General features: G+C 51.2%; 1 protein-coding gene across 1 annotated transcript in view; it reads left to right on the plus strand.

Moving 5' to 3' along the window:
- The window catches only part of GNAI2 (G protein subunit alpha i2), a 194,314-nt gene that overhangs the window by 121,875 nt on the left and 55,630 nt on the right, over nucleotides 1-16,809 (plus strand). Inside the window, exon 4 of the mRNA XM_054034327.1 lies at nucleotides 3,005-3,165. Coding sequence (XP_053890302.1) covers nucleotides 3,005-3,165 — 161 coding nt within the window. The remainder of the gene's footprint in view (nucleotides 1-3,004; nucleotides 3,166-16,809) is intronic.

Genomic DNA, 16,809 nt, shown 5'->3' on the forward strand with positions numbered 1-16,809 from the left:
CTTAAACCGTGTGTAGCAAGATCTGAGAGACGGCAGGTGTCGGTCATCTGCCTAATGACCACGTGTGCGGTGCTGTCCTACCATATCTGGCTCCTGAGGAATGCTTTGATTTGAAGGCTAATGGACTAGCTTTGTGCTCCCAGAAGCTCCCCCTTGCTAATGAGGGCACAGGATAGATCTCCTAACGCTATTTTTTGATCCCAGTCATAAGCTGGTAATGTCCTGAAATCTTCTAGGGACTTGCGTAAAGGTGTTTTAATAAGTGGGGTCCTTGCTGCTGACCAGTGCTAATTACCTTGCTCCAGTCCTCTGAAGAGCTGGGAGTCAGTGTTTGGGGAGAGTTTTGTGATTATTACCCTGAGTAAGTGATTGTGCGCTCTCTCTGCCAGCGAGAGCAGGCACTGCCGCGGGGGACTGCTTTGAATGCATGGTTGGCCTAACATCAGCCCTGCAGCTAACAGCTGGAGCAGTTTTGCTTGATGCTAGCTAGTATAAGTGGTGGCAAAATTAAACCACATGCATTAGATGTTTGAGCCTGATATTTTTTTTAACTTCCATTGTAGTGAGTTATTGCTTGTGGTGTTGGACAGGGAGAGAGGAAATGTCTCATGATAGCCATAAAATGCTTAATGTCTGTGCACGGTTTCTCTAACTTCAGATCTGCCTCGATGGCTGCCCCCACCCCCAAATAAGTCTTCCAGAATCCCTAAGACAAGATGGCCAGACTTTTGATGCTTCGGCTATGTGCATGAAATAGAGCAGGTCGCAGCCACTCTCCTCATGAATGCAGTGGAAGCGCCGTAATCAGTACAGTTCCCATTATGCAGTGCTTCACCTTGGCCAAGCTGCTAGCTTCCAGGTGACCTTAAAGCCGCTGAGATTACTAGGGTCCTCTGGTAGGTGCAAATTTCCCAGGCTTGGTGTAGACCAGGGAAAAGGGGCTGCTTTCCTGGCTTGGCTTGGCTCAGCTCAGGTTTATTAGTAGGACAAGAGCAGGCAAACCAGCTCAGCATGATTCACTTCCTTATAAATGCATGCAGCGTGTAGGACAGACAAGTGCTTGCTCTAGCGTTCTTCCCCATTTGCTGCATACCACCTTGTTGCCCTGCAGGTCGATGGGGAGAGCCCTAGCAGCATGTAGCAAGTGTCCAGGTGGCCACTGAGCCATAGTGTGATGTTATGGCTTAAAATACGAGAGGCTTTCTACACCTGAGGAAGCTGGTCCTCCTGCCAAGCCAGCTATGAGCAGAGTGTGTGACTGCAGCAGCAAAACTGTCTGTTCTCCTTAAACCCTGGAGGCGGTTGTACCTATCCGAAGGGCTCCCAGCAGGAAAAGAGATGTTTAAGCCCTGCCTATGGCCTCCTGGCAGTGTGAAGCTGGCTGGCAGTGCTAGAGGCTGAACCCAGTTTACCTCCTTGGTGCTATCCGTATTCCTGGGCCAAGCGCAGGAGGCTGTGCTGGGAACTGCCAGCACAAAGGAGTTGACGAGGACAGTTCTGCAAACCACACAGGGCTGATGTGGCAGAGCCGGCTGTGGGTTCTCAGCAATTCAGATGAGCTGGGCTCTGCTGGAAGCTTAGTCCCTTGAGGGCTGTCTTGAGCGAGTAGCTACAAATGCTGAGGCAAAGGAATTCTTGATGCTCCAGTCTCCTTCCCACTTCCCAGCAGGGAATGCTTCCATTGTCTTAGTTTGGCCTTCCTACTACCTCTCTGTTTGCCACGGGGTCATAAAAGCCAGGGGAGACAAAGCTTCTGCATTTTTTTCTTATGGGAGCATCAGCTGGTTGGGTGTCGCCCCCCCCCCCCAATGGTTTAACAGAGGCCAGTTGAAATGAAATCTAGCTTGTTGTTTGGAGGAGTCCGCAGCTAGGAATGCATCCCTGATACTGTGGCATGGCAGAGGACCTGGTCCTTTCCTTTCTGACCTCTATAGGTTCCTGAGAAGTAAATGTATGTGTAACTGCTGGGCAGTGTGTTTTATGCATTCGCTTCCATGCCTGACCACAGAGGACACTAGTCTGTTACAGTCCCCATTACAGAGCCAGGCTCTTTTAGCACTGGAGGTCCCCAGTGCAGTCCCTGGGCATGCTCAAGCTGGTGGCCGTCACATGTGCTGTTGTGAAAAGCCCCTTCAATTAGAAGTGCAGGATGTCTTGGGGACAATGCTGCGATCGGGCCTGAAAAGCTGGAGCTGCAGCAGCCCAGCTGTGTACATGCCAGCAGCCGATCGGCTGGGGAGGCTGTGTCTGATTCTCCCCATGTGTGTGTTGCAGCACGCTTTGATCCTGCTTTTAGAGTTTTGCTCAGCACTGGGAGAGCCTGCAGAGCAGTCACAGTGCAGCATCTATTCCGCTGCTCCAAATGATGGACTGATCGAGCCATCTCAGTGACTGGCCAACTCTGTAGGGCTCCCATTTATGTCTATCATTCTGCCTTAGTCGCCAGAATTCCTTCCAGACACTTGACAATCTGTCACCAGTTTCCCCCAGTGTTATAACTTCGGTGCGTGGGCAAGGGAACGAGAGGAGATCTCTGTGTAAATGCAATGGCTCCTGAACAATCTTGCCCAAGTTTCCTTGCTGTAAGGTTACGAGCTAATCCAAATGGTGTATTGCTGTTTCCGGGCTAGGTAACCAATGATAAGCCATGACTGCATATTTTTTTAATTGACATCTAGTTTGTTTGCCTGCCATCAGCCCTGCAAGAAATCAGTGGAGTCCGAACGCGTGGATTTTTCTGCTGGCTTCTTTGTAAAGATTTGAAATGTCACTTGCCCCATTACTCAAAGAAGCGAACCTCCCTGAGGAGGAGTTTCTTGGGAGCCTTAGAGGCATGTGCATGGTACATGGTAGGTGCAAACCTCCTGGGTTTTGGAGCGCTATGTTCCTCTAGTACAAGACTTGGTGAGCAAACTTCAGTGTGATCAGCTTTAATACACAGCAGACTTGAGAAGCAGCTGTTGCTCAGGAACTTCATTGATGTTTGGTTTGCTGTTCCCTGCAGGATGATGCTCGTCAGTTATTTGCACTCTCTTGCACTGCAGAGGAGCAGGGAATCATGCCAGAGGACCTTGCCAATGTGATTCGGAGGCTGTGGGCTGATAATGGCGTCCAGGCCTGCTTTAACCGCTCCCGAGAGTACCAGCTGAATGACTCTGCTGCATAGTGAGTACCTCTCCTCTACTGTCCTCGGGCAGATTTAACCTTGGGCTGAAATGTGCCACAGCGTCAAGTGGCAAGTGCCAAAGTCCAGCCTGTGCAGTGTGTGAAAACTGATGGGGAGCTGCACCCTGATGATCGTGGATTGTTAATGCAGATTGGCCATTTTGTCCATGGAGCTGGACACTTGTGCGCGCCACTGTCGTGAGTGCACACACTGCTGTAAGCACGAAAGGGGCAGGTGTAGGATAATGAAACATTGATTATCACTCTGTTAGATTTGCCATGTGACACAGTGGTCTCCATTGCTTCCTCTGGTGCTATCTTAAAATAATCTGTTGTGGTTGCATGTCAATACTGGGCAAGATAAACTAGTCATTGGTGCTGGCTCTTGGCTTCCCCATCAATCATTGTTTGCAGGGACTGTCCTGGGCCCTTTGGGACCAGAGGGAGTAGTCTGGCCAAGGGAGGGGGAGTTCAGGAAAGGGTATGCCACATCCTCTGAGAATAATTCTAGTACAAGTTGAGCACAGTTTGGATGGGAACTGTCCAAGCATTGTGGGGTGTTAGGTCTGGAGTTTCTGGGCTGGGTTGCCCCTTCTTGCCCCCCCATGAGCCTTGTGAATGGGTTAGCTGGAAGCTGGGGAACTGCTCATCATTGCTACCTGGTTTGTGACACAGAGGCTAGCCTGTGTTCCTAACGCAGCCCAAGGGTTGGATCCTAGCAGACTGCCCCGGATACACATCCAGGTGGACACCCCTTTGTTCTCCAGGGGATGTTCCTATGACCCCTTACCCTTGTTTAACGTTTAGGTGATCCTGTGGGACTTGTGCAGAATGCTCCATTGTCCCAGGACCAGGCCCTGCTCTGCCATGTGCGTTGCACAAACTCATCCTTTGTCCCCAGCCCACTGCAGCACCTGGTGCACCTTCCTTCTTACAAGCTCACTCAGAAATTCCTGTCAGGCGCGGCTGGCTCTGAGGCATTGGCTGTAGGGGGCAATTGTAACCTCTCCACCTCCTGGGAACATATCGCAGTTGTGATGGTGGCTGTCTCCCACCCCCTCCTCTCTGGATTGTTTCCCATCTGCTGTTGTAAAGTACAGCCCCACCTCCTCCTCCCAAGGGCAGTAGTTTGGGCTGTCTCCGTACAGCCACAGGCTGGTGGTGGATAGAAGACACTGCTTGGGTTCTTGGGGCCAGCCTCCGCAAGGAGAGCCAGGCTCCAGTTTTGGCTGTAACACATTTTCCTGCATTTGAGTGTGCTTTTTTGGCAAAAATATCCTGGCTCTGGCGGTGTGGGGTGGATGTGATGGGGGGGGGGGGGGAGAGATGAGTGTCTGTGTCCCACCCACCCACATGGGCTGTGAGGAGAACACACGCTGCATGAGTTCCATGTTGGACCTCAGTCCCTCTCCTCCCTGAGCACCAGAGAGGAACGGTCTGAATATTTTTGCCACTATTTCTCCATGGCGTAATTCAATGGCCTGCTTCACAGAGTTGCCTCCTCGCATCCTAGAGCCCTGATGGGCTGCAGGCCGGCAGTGTTTGATTGGTCGCTTGTTGCTGCGTTGCAGTGGAGGTTTCGAGCCTGCCTTGAAACAAGGGGCTCCACTAAAACAACCAACCTCTGTATTGTTGCTCCTCAGCATCCTGGTAAGTGGGCTGCTGTTGCGGCTGCTGTTGGAACAGGAGTGCGTCACTGCATCATGCACTCCATTTCACAAACCCACTGCTAATGTACTTAACGAGTTTACAACGGGCTTGTTGGCAGGGTAACCCGGGGAGAGGTAAACAGACTGCAGGCTCTCCTTTGGGTCAGCTTCTCCTTTCTAAGGGCTGTGGGGTTTTTAAACCATGCCACTCACCACACGAGGAGCTGGAGCCATAGCTGTCCTTCCATGGCGGAGGCCCTGTGTGCATTACCTGGTGCTACCCCTGGGCAGCTCATCTGGCCAGCCCATTTAGTGCTCTGGGACTTCCAGGGTGCAAACAATTTGGGTGTGTTGTGGGGAGACTGGAAACCACTGAAATGAAATTGACTCTGGTCAGTCTTCGCTTCAGCTAGCCCCAGCTGTCAGCCAGGTGTTGCCATTAACTCACCTCCAACCCCTGTGCAAAACTTTCATCTGCATTTAGTGGTGCTTTTAACCCCGGGCTAGCTGGCCTGGCTGGGAGTGAACCTGGGTGCCACTTTCATTGGGTCTGGTAATCTGTCCACTTTGCATTGAGGACACAGGCTAAAGCACTGCAGTGCTGCTAGTCCTCCAGTGCCTTCCCACAATTCCCCCCGCGCCCAGGACGACAGCCAAGTTTCCCACTGTTGACTGGAAAACAGTCCTAGAGCGGCTTGCCTGAGTGTAGTGCAGAGCTCCCTGGGACATGCTCCCAGGAGTTCCAGCCACACGCACAGGGGAGTGCAGCATCACAGGCAGGGCTTTGCAGCGGGGTGCTGCACACCCAGGTTAGGCTGACCTAGGGCTGACCAGCTGGGTTTACACTGCAGTGAAGACGAACCCTTTTGTCCCAGGCACTCTTTTGGAGAAGGCATATTTGCAAATCCAGAGCTGCAGTTGCTTCTCTTTAGGGTGCTGAAGCTATGCTGGCGGCACCCGGGGGACACCACCCACCCACCCACCCACACACCAGAACTAGAAAGGAGGATGTTTCGCAACCATGTCCTCATATTGCAGCTCTTGTGCCCAACAGTCTCCTGACTGCAATGGTGAGGCCCAGCCATCAGGCCAGAGGATGGGGGGCGGACGGACCTGAGTCCCACCCAGCCTTCCTGGTTCCTTTTGCCTCTGGCACATCCAGATCTGTGGATTGCCCTCAGAGTCCCAACTGGTCTTTCTGGACAGGGAGGGGTCTCTGAATTGCCCCTCCCTCTTCCTCTCCTCTGCCAGAGGAGTCAGTGTGTGAGAGGAGATTATCCCTCTCGCTTAGTGAGCAAATATTTCATTACAGTGATAAGGAGCCATGGCTGGCTGGGCTGACTGGGGAAACACCCTCAGCAGAACCTCCCATTGCACATGTTCCCTGGGCTCCAGCACAGAGACTGTAGGCAAATGCCCCAGTTTTGCCAAAAAGGTCGGGATGGCCAGGACAGAGTTTTAAAAAGGGACTGTGCTGGCGAAACAGGACATATGGTCACCATAGTCAAATGAAATCGAATTTTAAAAACTGACATACTCTTGGTCCAAACATCAACACAGCTGCTGATAGGACAGCAGCACTTCTCCTCAGCCCTATTTGTCAGCAGTTTAAATTACATGTACTTTTGCTTTAAGACCTCATTGCTTTTATATAAAAAAGGCTTTTGTCTCGGCATAGTCACTTACAACTCCAGCTTTCCTTGCCCTGTCAGATATGTGGAGAGGCTGGAGGGAATTCAGAGAGGTACAAAAAGTGTCATGAAATCGACTGATGGGGAGAAATTGTCAAGGATGTACAGCTCAACCAAGCGACAGCTAATGGTGGGAGAAATGTCTCCAAGTTTTGACACATGCAGATAAAGATAGGGTGATCCAAGAAGGGGCATAAACGAGTGAAATAGAGCAAAGGAAAACTTGGGGACAGTGAGATCTATTTTACTGTGGAATAGTCTCTCCAAGGAAAGGGACTGAAAGCCCCATGATACATTTAAACTTAGTTCAGTCTATCCTCCAGGGCTTTGTCTAAAGAGGACAAATTCTGCCTTGGCAGGCAGATGGAGCAAGCTCTTTTCCATCTCTAACTTACACAGCCCTCATGGGACTTTGTCAAAGGGCCATCAAAGCAGCCATGGAAACAAATGCAACAGGCTTGCTCATCTGCTGCTCAGGAGAGGAAGAGCCAAGCTTTGGGGTGAGCCATCAGATCCTGGCTGATTAGTACAGTGAATAACCTCTGTTCAGCAAGCCCTACAGTTATAGCCATTCCCCAGGGCTTCTGCATCCAGTACAGCAGTAGTTCTCAAACTTTTGTACTGGTGACCCCTTTCACATAGCAAACCCCTGAGTGCGACACCCCCTCCCCCCCCCCATAAAAATGTATTTTATTTATATATTTAATACCATTATAAATGCTGGATGCAAAGCGGGGTTTGGCGTGGAGGCTGACAGCTCGCGACCCCCTGAGGGGTCCTGACCCCCAGTTTGAGAACCCCTGCAGTACAGCATATAGCCTCTGTAAGTCAGAAGGGAAATGCGTCAGATAGCCCTAGCATTTTCAGACCTGGGTGCCTAGAATAAAGCTCTCAAAATCCCTGTTTACACACTTCAATCAAAGTGGCTGGTGTTTCAGACATGCCTAAATCCCACTGAAGATGGGAGATGCATTTGCTCAGCACTCTTGGTAATTAGGCCGCTTTTGTTTAGGTTCCTAAATGAGGATTTAAGAGTCTAACTTGAAGCTCCAGATTTGAGCCTGCTGGGCTGTATATCATATAGAACAATCTGCAGCACTCACTGCCTTTCTGAGTAACCAGGATGTGTTCGTGTCATGTAACTCCTCGAGCTCTGATCCACTGGAGTACGTCTGCAGCTACAGCTTGCAAAGCAAAGTGTGCCCTTCCAAGTCACATGGCAAGTGTGTCTGTCTTCATGGTTTTTTTTTCTTGGCTGCCTGTGGAGCACCAAGAGCCACTGAGAGTTCACTTCATGTGATTCTTAGCTTGTACAGGGGAATGTTCTGCAGCCAACGATTCTCCTTGGGGGATGGCTTTATTTCTGCCTTTTTCTTTCTCCTGCTCTGGACAAGGGCTTTAGATAAAGGGAAATAGACTTTCTGTATCTCCTTACAAGATAAATTCTATTCCTTTCTTGTTGCTGTTGTTACATTTCAGTGCTTGAAAGACTTTAAAAAAATGCTTTAAAGAAACCCCACATGAAAATGTCTGCTTTGAAGAGAAGAGCATCTTAAACGCAAGAAGAAGAATTTTTTAGGTGAACTTGAATTCTACAGAAGTCTAGAAGAGCCTGTAAGGGGCTGATTGAGTTCCATCATGGCATTATCTGGACCTATCCTCCGGTACACTCCATCAATGCTAGTAGGTAGGCTTTCATGTCAGAAATATGGGAAGCTGCAGAGTGAACGGTAAGAAAAGAATTAGGTGCTGTGATCGAGATTGACAGCTTGTGAGGACATTTTCAAGCAGAATGTGCATCCAGCTGCATTATGGCCCTACCCAAGGCCAACACGGTTTGGGCACAGTTTGGGCTGGGCACGAGTCACAAGACTACTAGCTTTAGAACTTCTGAGAGGAGGAACCATAAACCTCAAGTGCAAACATTGATCTGGAATTAACTATAGCAAAAGTGACGGAGCAGCTGAACAAACTATTCTTGTAAGGGCCCAAGATGCTTTCCTCAGGGGAAAGGTCCAGTAGATGTGCTTCCCATGGCATTGGTAAGGGCATGCATTGTTTTGTGGGGTTGAACATGCTTTAACTTCCAGATCTGGAGCAGCAGACTATGCTCCCATGCAGAAAAAAGATTCTACCCGTGGAAGGCTACATCACCTTTCGGTTTGGCAGTCTAACGGCTAGAATTTGCGCAAGCAAATGAGTCCCTCTCTCAAGATGCTCAGGTACACTTGTAGAAGTAGTTATTCTCCCCATTTTGGAACTAACCCAGATGTGTTCCATCCAGGGGAGGCAGTTGCTGATTCTGACACTGTCAGTATATGTCCTTCAGGCTTACCATTATTGATGCTTTTCAAATTCTGCCAGACGTGACTTTTTTGGAAACTCTCTAAAAGGCAGAGAGTTTACCAACTGAAACCTCTTCCTGTAAACTGCCTCGGTGTCATCGTCAATTAGCCTGGGAAAGAAAATACCCCATTGTGGAGTGGCCTGGTGTAACCTTTGGAAATGGCCCCTGCCTGTGGATGCTCCATGTGGTTTGTGTGTTGGAGCTCTGTGGTCACAAGGCTAGTCAGATTTTGTGCCATCCACGCTCAGCAAAAGCAGACTGTGAAAGCTGGGCATTCTTTGTTTGCCTTGGCTCAAAGCAGCTGTTCCAAACCTACACTGACAGCTGTATGAGAGTCCTGGCTCCCATTTTACTGTAACAAAGGGGATGCAGGAAATGCCGCTTGGAAAGCTGAGCACCTGGCATAACCCACTGAGAAACCTTCAGAAGACCAAGCCAACTCCACTTAAGTTCCCAGGCCCATCTTTTTGGAGGTGTTTTACAGGTTTCCTCTGAGGATGAGGACTGACCTTGTCCTCGAAGGAAACGTGTACCACACCTTCAAAAGATGAGCCTGGAAATTGAAATATAGAGCGATCTGGATCACTAGGAAAGTTGGATGCAAGCAAACCGTGTGTTTTTAATACAGCCAAATATAGTTATACATCCAGGATCAAAGAAAGTGGGCCATACTTACAAGATGGAGGACTCTGTCCTGGGAAGCAGTGACTCTGAAAAAGACTTGGAGGTTGTGGTGGATAATTGGGTGAATCATGAGCTCCCAGTGCGACGTTATGGCCAAAAGAGCTAATGCAATCCTGGGCTGTATAAACAGGGGAATCTCTAGTAGGAGCAGAGAAGTTATTTTGCCTCTGTATTTGACAGTGGTACAACCACTACTGGAATCCTGTGTCCAGTTCTGGTGTCCACAACTCAAGAAGGATGTTGGTAAATTGGAGAGGGTTCAGAGAAGAGCCAGGAGAACGATTAAAGGATTGGAAAACCTGCCTGAGAATGGTAACCTCAAGGAATTCAATCTACGTAGCTTAACAAAGAGTAGGTTGGGGAGTGACTTGTTCAGTTTGTAAGTACCTAGCTGGGGAACAAATATTTGCTAAATGCTCAAAACTGGAGACCTTAGCTTGTTTGAATCCTAGTAGCTTCACTTGCAAAACAACTGTAATAAGAATCCCCCCTGAAATGGCACACAGTGTACACAAGCAGAATGGTCTGGTGGATAGAGCACTGGATTGGGGCTGTGGAGATGAGGGTCTATCCTTGGCTTCGCCACTGGCCTGTTGGGTGACCTTAAACAAGTCACTGCTCCCAGGTGCCTCAGTTTCCCCAACTATAAAAAGGGGTTGTGATGGGTTGGATCACAGAAACCCCCTGGGAGCTGTCACCTGATGTGCCCCGTCTACTCCTACCCCTGCTTTCCCTGCCAGCTCAGGACTCCAACACCCCGTCTTGCTGAGCCAGATACTCCCATCTGCTCCAACAAAGACCCAGGGTCTGAATTACTTGCCCCGAAGCTGCAGGTTTACCTGAAAGCAGCTAACAGAAGTGTTCCTGTCTTTAACACTCAGATGCCCAACTCCCAATGGGGTCTAAACCCAAATAAATCAGTTTTACCCTGTATAAAGCTTACAGCGTAAACTCATAAATTGTTCGCCCTCTATAACACTGATAGAGAGAGATGCACAGTTGTTTGCTCCTCCAGGTATTAATATATACTCTGAGTTAATAGGTAAAAAGTGATTTTATTAAATACAGAAAGTAGGATTTAAGTGGTTCCAAGTAGTAACAGATAGAACAAAGTAAAGTGATTTTATTAAATACAGAAAGTAGGATTTAAGTGGTTCCAAGTAGTAACAGATAGAACAAAGTAAGTCACCAAGCAAAATAAAATAAAATGCACAAATCTGTGTGATCGAACTGAATACAGATAATCTCACCCTCAGAGATGCTTCAGTAAGTTTTTTTTCTTCCCCCTCCCTCCCCCCGACTGGACACCTTCCAGGCCTGGGCACGTTTTCCTCCTGGTACAGCTCTTGTTCCAGCTCAGGTGGTAACTAGGGGATTCTTCATGATGGCTTCTCTCTTCCCTTTGTTCTATTCCACCCCTTTATATATCTTTTTCATAAGGTGGGAATCCTTTGTCCCTCTCTGGATTCCCACCCCCTCCTTCCCAATGGAAAGACACCAGGTTAAAGATGGATTCCAGTTCAGGTGACATGATCACATGTCACTGCAAGACTTCATTGCCCACTTGCCAGCACACACGTATACAGGAAGAGTTACAGGTAAAACAGAGCCATGTGCAGACAATGGTCCTGGTTAATGGGAGTCATCAAGATTCCAAACCACCATTAATGGCCCACACTTTGCATAATTACAATAGGCCCTCAGAGTTACATTTCATATTTCTAGTTTCAGATACAAGAGGGAAATTTATACAAATAGGATGATCACACTCAGTAGATTGTAAGCTTTGTAATGATACCTTACAAGAGACCTTTTGCACGAAGCATATTCCAGTTACATTATATTCACCCATTAGCATATTTTTATAAAACCATATAGACTGTAATGTCACAGGGGTGTAATGAGACTGACCTCCTTTGTAAAGTACTTTGAGACCTACTGGCAAAAGGTTTATGTAAGAGCTAGGTAGTATTAAATTACCTTTTGGGGCGGCCTCCCCAGTTCAGAGGTATGGCTTCCAACTCTAAATAGTAAATTCTCTCCCCCTGGAGCAAACAGCATTTTCTTACAGCATCCCCTCCTGACAACTGGAGTCTTCAGCATGTCACCTTGCAGTAGTAGCTCAGTTCATGAAAGCCTTCAGCTAACATGCTCTTTGAACGAGCATTCTGAGCTTGTGAGGGCAGGCTTCCAACCCTCCAGCTATTCCAATCATAGAGAGAGACAGACAGCTGGGACCAGCCTCAGTTTGCCTCAACAGTGCTTCAATTGCACTCTGATCAGCTGTGTGTGCATGTGTGTGTGTCTGCTTTGCACCGAGAATGGCCAGCCCGTTTGCTGGGAAAGTTCCCTAACAGGAGGGAAATGAAAGAGCCCTCAGTGCTAGTAACTTTGAACTGCAAGTCAGTGAATTTCTTACTTTTTAGGGGGGAGCTGACAGCAAGAGAAAAACCTCCTCCCCTCTTTCCTTTTTTCGGACCCACTTGTGGGGAGGGGATGCTAAGCTCTGCGAAGGTCAGAATTCTAGCCATAGCCCAACCATTTGCCTCTCCCTTTGCCTGGAAAGGGCAACTAGAAATGTCTGCTCCTGGACCAGAGGACTCTCTATTACCCCCAGACTCAAGCCTCATTGAGACTCCAGGAGAAACCCCATTGCGTTAATTTCAGCAGTGCAGACTGGATGTAGTGGGTTTGTCTGTAATCAGTACCATATGGCTGAGTGCATATTCTTGCCCTGATTCTCATTTGCATTAAGACTCTTTGATGCTGCTCTGGGGATTCTAATTGACACCCCCTTGAGGACCCAGAGCAGCAGAAAAGACCCTCAGTGCACGTGAGAATTAGGCGTTCCGTTCCTCGGCAGGAGCGCTCCAGAACCTGGCAGTGACGTACCAGAGAACTCCGACAGTTTATCTAAATAGTTTTCCCCAAGAAATTTTATATTAAAATGCTGTTTTCAAGTTCTTTTGGGGGAACCTCCACGGTCTGTCTTCATTGTATCTCTGTGGTGCAACCTGGTCATCTAGAGGAGCCAGATGTGGCTCCAGCTGCTCTCTCAGACCAGCAAGGGGTCATAGCAAGTGGCATGATGTGCTGCTGTCTCTCATTCCTAGGACTGAACATCCCTTGATTGCATGGGACTGAGAGAGCCTGACAACCTCAACCTCTGATTGCCTGAGATGATGGTGTGTTGCACTGCAGCTATATCATCCAAGTACAAGGGATTTCCCGGAAGGCTTTTAGTTAGAGAGGAGAATAAGGGGCTGGTGATATGGGGTATCTTCCCAGTTATACTGGTAAAGTTAAACCGCTCTAGTTATACCAGTATAACACCCCATGTTAACATTCCTGGTATAAGTTCTTTTTTTCAGCTTAGCTTAAATCACTTCCAACATGATCTAAACTAAACTGAAAAAGGGCCCTTAATAAAAAGGCCATCAGTGAAAGCGTCCACATGCAGAGTTATACTGGTAGAACTCTAGCAGTTTCAATTCACACCCTACCTTCTACGACTTCCCCATGTAGACAAGCCCTGAGAGGATGGTATCCAGAATACCCTGCATTGCTTTCATTGTCCCAAATTCTTTATTGTATGGAGACCAGATTGTCTGGTACAGGTTTATGCTAATGTCTAACCAGACAAGAATGCGTGCTTTGCTGGTGGCAGCCGTCGTTCTTTGAGTGCTTGCTCATACGATTCCAATTAGGTGTTGTGCATGCCACATGCAGAGTTCGCTGGAAGGTTTTTCCCCTAGCAGCACCTGTCGGGTCGGCTCTGGAGCCCCCTTGAGTTGCACCTTCATAGGGCCGCATATAGGGCCCTGCCGACACGCCGTCTCTCCAGTTCCTTCTTACTGTCAGTGGTGGTCATTGGAGCGTTTCATCTCTAGTCTTCAACGAGCAAACCTCTAGCATATCTTCTGTAAATTTAATTAATTTAATTTAATTAATGGAGATATCCTATCTCCTAGAACTGGAAGGGACCTTGAAAGGTCATCGAGTCCAGCCTCCTGCCTTCACTAGCAGGACCAAGTACTGATTTTGCCGCAGATCCCTAAGTGGCCCCCTCAAGGATTGAACTCACAACCCTGGGTGTAGCAGGCCAATGCTCAAACCACTGAGCTATCCCTCTCCCTCTTTAAATAGTTAAAGATAGTTTAAAAAATTGCTGTAGTTAGACATCTAGACTTGGGGTACAGGGGAGTGTTTCCCTTCCCTGCTTCCCTGTCCCTCTTCCAGGCCTGGGGCATGCCTCGGACCCAGGGGTTTAAGCCATGTGGGGTTTGCCAGAAGCCTATGCCCAAGGGTGACCCGCACTCAGCTTGTCTAAAGTGGTTGGGGGAGTCCCATCAAGCAAACAGGTGCAAGATCCGTAGGAGCTTTTGCACCCACGAAGAAAGAGAGGGATCACAGACTAAAGTTGCTACTAATGGAAGCAGCTCTCTGCCCTCAGTCTGAGTCGAGCCCCATGGACACGGCACTGGCCCCCTCAGTGTTGGTGCACAGCGCGCCGGCTTCGGTCCGGGAGGTGCTGAGGAAGGACTCTGGCGTCAAAGACCCTCAGCACTGGCACTCCCTGGCGCTGAGCACGGCGCGGGATCCATCTCGGAACCACTCAGTCTCCTGTCCTGAAGTAGTAGTACAGGAAGACTGAGAGAGGGCACTCCCCTTCCTGCGCACAGGAACCTGAACCCAACGGAGGGAGACCGGTGCAAGACCACAGCTTCCCTCCAGTCAGCAGCCGGCACCGTTGACTCTGGGCCCACGGGAGGGACTGTTGAGTCCCGTGCCACCGGAGAAGACCTTGGTGGAAGATTTGGACCTCCCATCCACACCCGAGATTTATGAGGCAACGCGGGACCTGATAACATTGACAGTGTCACAACACCGGTCCTGAGACCCCAAACGACTCAGAGGCCACTGGTGAAGTCCAGGGGCAAGCCAACTATGACTCGGCAATCATCTACAGTGCCCCGGCACCGATTTCTAGCAACAACAGGCACGGCACCGTCATGGTCCCCATGCACGGATTCATCTGAATCCGCATTGGACACTGACTCGTGTGTCCTGGAGAAGCTGACACCGTAGCCACTGGCCCTCCCAGTCAGCAAGGATGACCCACTATTTCCCCTTGGTACCATGGCCACTACAATGGCAGGTACCAGCTCAGATGCAGACCCAGTGGCTCTGCTGGACTCCGTGCGCTTACCACCAGTCCCAGGGGTCCGCCTCGGTACGCTCCTTTTCAGTTGTCTGAGAGGAGGACTGCCTCCAGGGCCAGGGATTTCTTCCGGGCATTAGCCACCACTACTGCCGCCAGCCAGCCAGTAGCGTAGCTAGGGGGGTTCAGGGGAAGCAGCCGCTTCCCCTCAGTAAATTTTTCAAAAGCGGCACTGCTGGGGTCTTGCAGGCAAGTGGGGGGGCAGCACGGCCGGACTCTGGAGGAGCCATTTGGGGGGGGCAGCGGGCACGGCCAGAGGAGCGAAGGGGCCGGCTCCTCAGCCATTGCGCCCCACGCGGCCCCAACATCACCACCGCAGCCGCCTCCTGCGGCGGCTCAGGGCTCGGTGGCCGAGCGCTCTGCAGTTGGCGGACAGCTTCCCTCTCCCTGGCAGCTTCCTGATTCCAGGCCGAGGGAAGCAGGAAGCTGCCAGGGAGAGGGGATCTGCCCTCCAGCTGCCCCTCGCCTGCTGTGGGCTCCTCCTCTGCAGTGCTGCCTGCCGTGGGGCTGGGGCTCTCTCGGGGCTCTGTCCTGCACATGCCCAGCACCCCTGGGGCTGCTCCTGCCTCCCCGGGCTGGCCCCAGATCCCCTCTCCCGGGGAGCTGCGGTCCTGCTGCGGCTTGCGCCACTTTGCCTCCTCCGCGGGGCAGGCAGCCCCAGAGGGTTGAGGCCGTGCCACCCCTCTCCCAGCTTCCCCCTCCAGGCTCCAGCAGCCCTCGCACTGCCCTGCTGGGCCTGTTCAGCTCTCGGCCCCAGCAGGGGCTAACCTGGGATGGGGTTCACGCCTGGCGTGCTCTATACGTGGGGCGAGGCAGAGATGGAGGAGCAGGCGTTCAGTGGCCCTGCTGGCCGGACTACCAGCTCCACGGAGCTGCCGCTGCCTCCTTGAGGCCAAGCGAGGCTGCAGAGACCCAGCGGGACCCTGTGCCCTCCCCAGTTGGGGAAGAGAATGAGAGTCCCTCCCCTTCGGCCCAGATGGGAAGGTGAGTGACCAAGCGCGCTCTGGGCGCTCAGCCTGGGGCCCAGTGCCCCATCCCTCTGCCCGATGCCCCTCGCAACACCCCATCTCGCCCGGTGCCCCCCAGGGCCTGCCAGGCAGATGGCACCAGGTCCTGCCCTCATGCAACCTGCCCCTACTGTGCAGGTGAAGGGGGTGGCCCGGCCCGGGAGGAGTCACAGCAAAGCTCCGCCCGGAGCTGGTGCAGGAGATGAGCGGGGCTCTCAGCCCAGGCTCTGGCATCAGCCTGCAGCGGGGAGTGGAGCCACCTCCCCGCCAGCTCGGCTCAGCCCAGCCCCGCTCTTAAAGGGACACGGACCCCACTGCGGCTTGGCCTGGCCCGGGGCATGGGGGGGGGTGTCAGGGTGCGTGCAGGGGGCTCCCGGGTGCCTGCAGGGCCCTGGCAATAGATGGGTCTGGAGGAGCCAGCCAAAGGGGGTGGGGAGTGTGGAGTGGCCAGAGGAGGAGCCAGGGGGGCGCCTTTTTTATGTTTGCTCCCCCTGCTCTTAAAACCTGGCTACTCCACTGCCACCAGCGCCTCGATTGGTACCATGCCCGGTACCGACAACAGACCCGGCACCATACCTGGCACCGCGGCTACACTGAGTACCATGGACAGTGCAGCTGTTGCAACCGGTACCGGGGCCAGCACTGAAGCAGACGCCGACGTGGAGGCGGAGCCGCAGTGTTTTGAGGAGCCTGATGGGCAGGAGGGGATTCCCATATTCCAGGCTCCTCCTCCTCCTCATCTCCAGATGAGGCAGTGGCAGGAACATCCTCAGGGCCCACCTTGAACTTCTGAGATGGGTTGCTTAGAACCTTGGGGTACAGATGGAGGAGGTCACCAAGGTGTCAGACCCAATGGTAGACAGTTTATCCCTGGCAGGACCCATCAGGGTGGCCCTTCCCCTGAAAAAGACCATTCAGGAGAACACAAAAACCCTGTGGCAAACACCATCCTCTCTGGCTCCTACAGCTAAGGGAGCTGAGAGAAAGTACTTTGTGCCCTCCAAGGGCTATGAATACTTGTTTACCCATCCCCCGTCAGACTCAT

The sequence above is a fragment of the Malaclemys terrapin genome, chromosome 7, assembly GCF_027887155.1.
Source record: "Malaclemys terrapin pileata isolate rMalTer1 chromosome 7, rMalTer1.hap1, whole genome shotgun sequence".
Lineage (NCBI taxonomy): Eukaryota > Metazoa > Chordata > Testudines > Emydidae > Malaclemys > Malaclemys terrapin.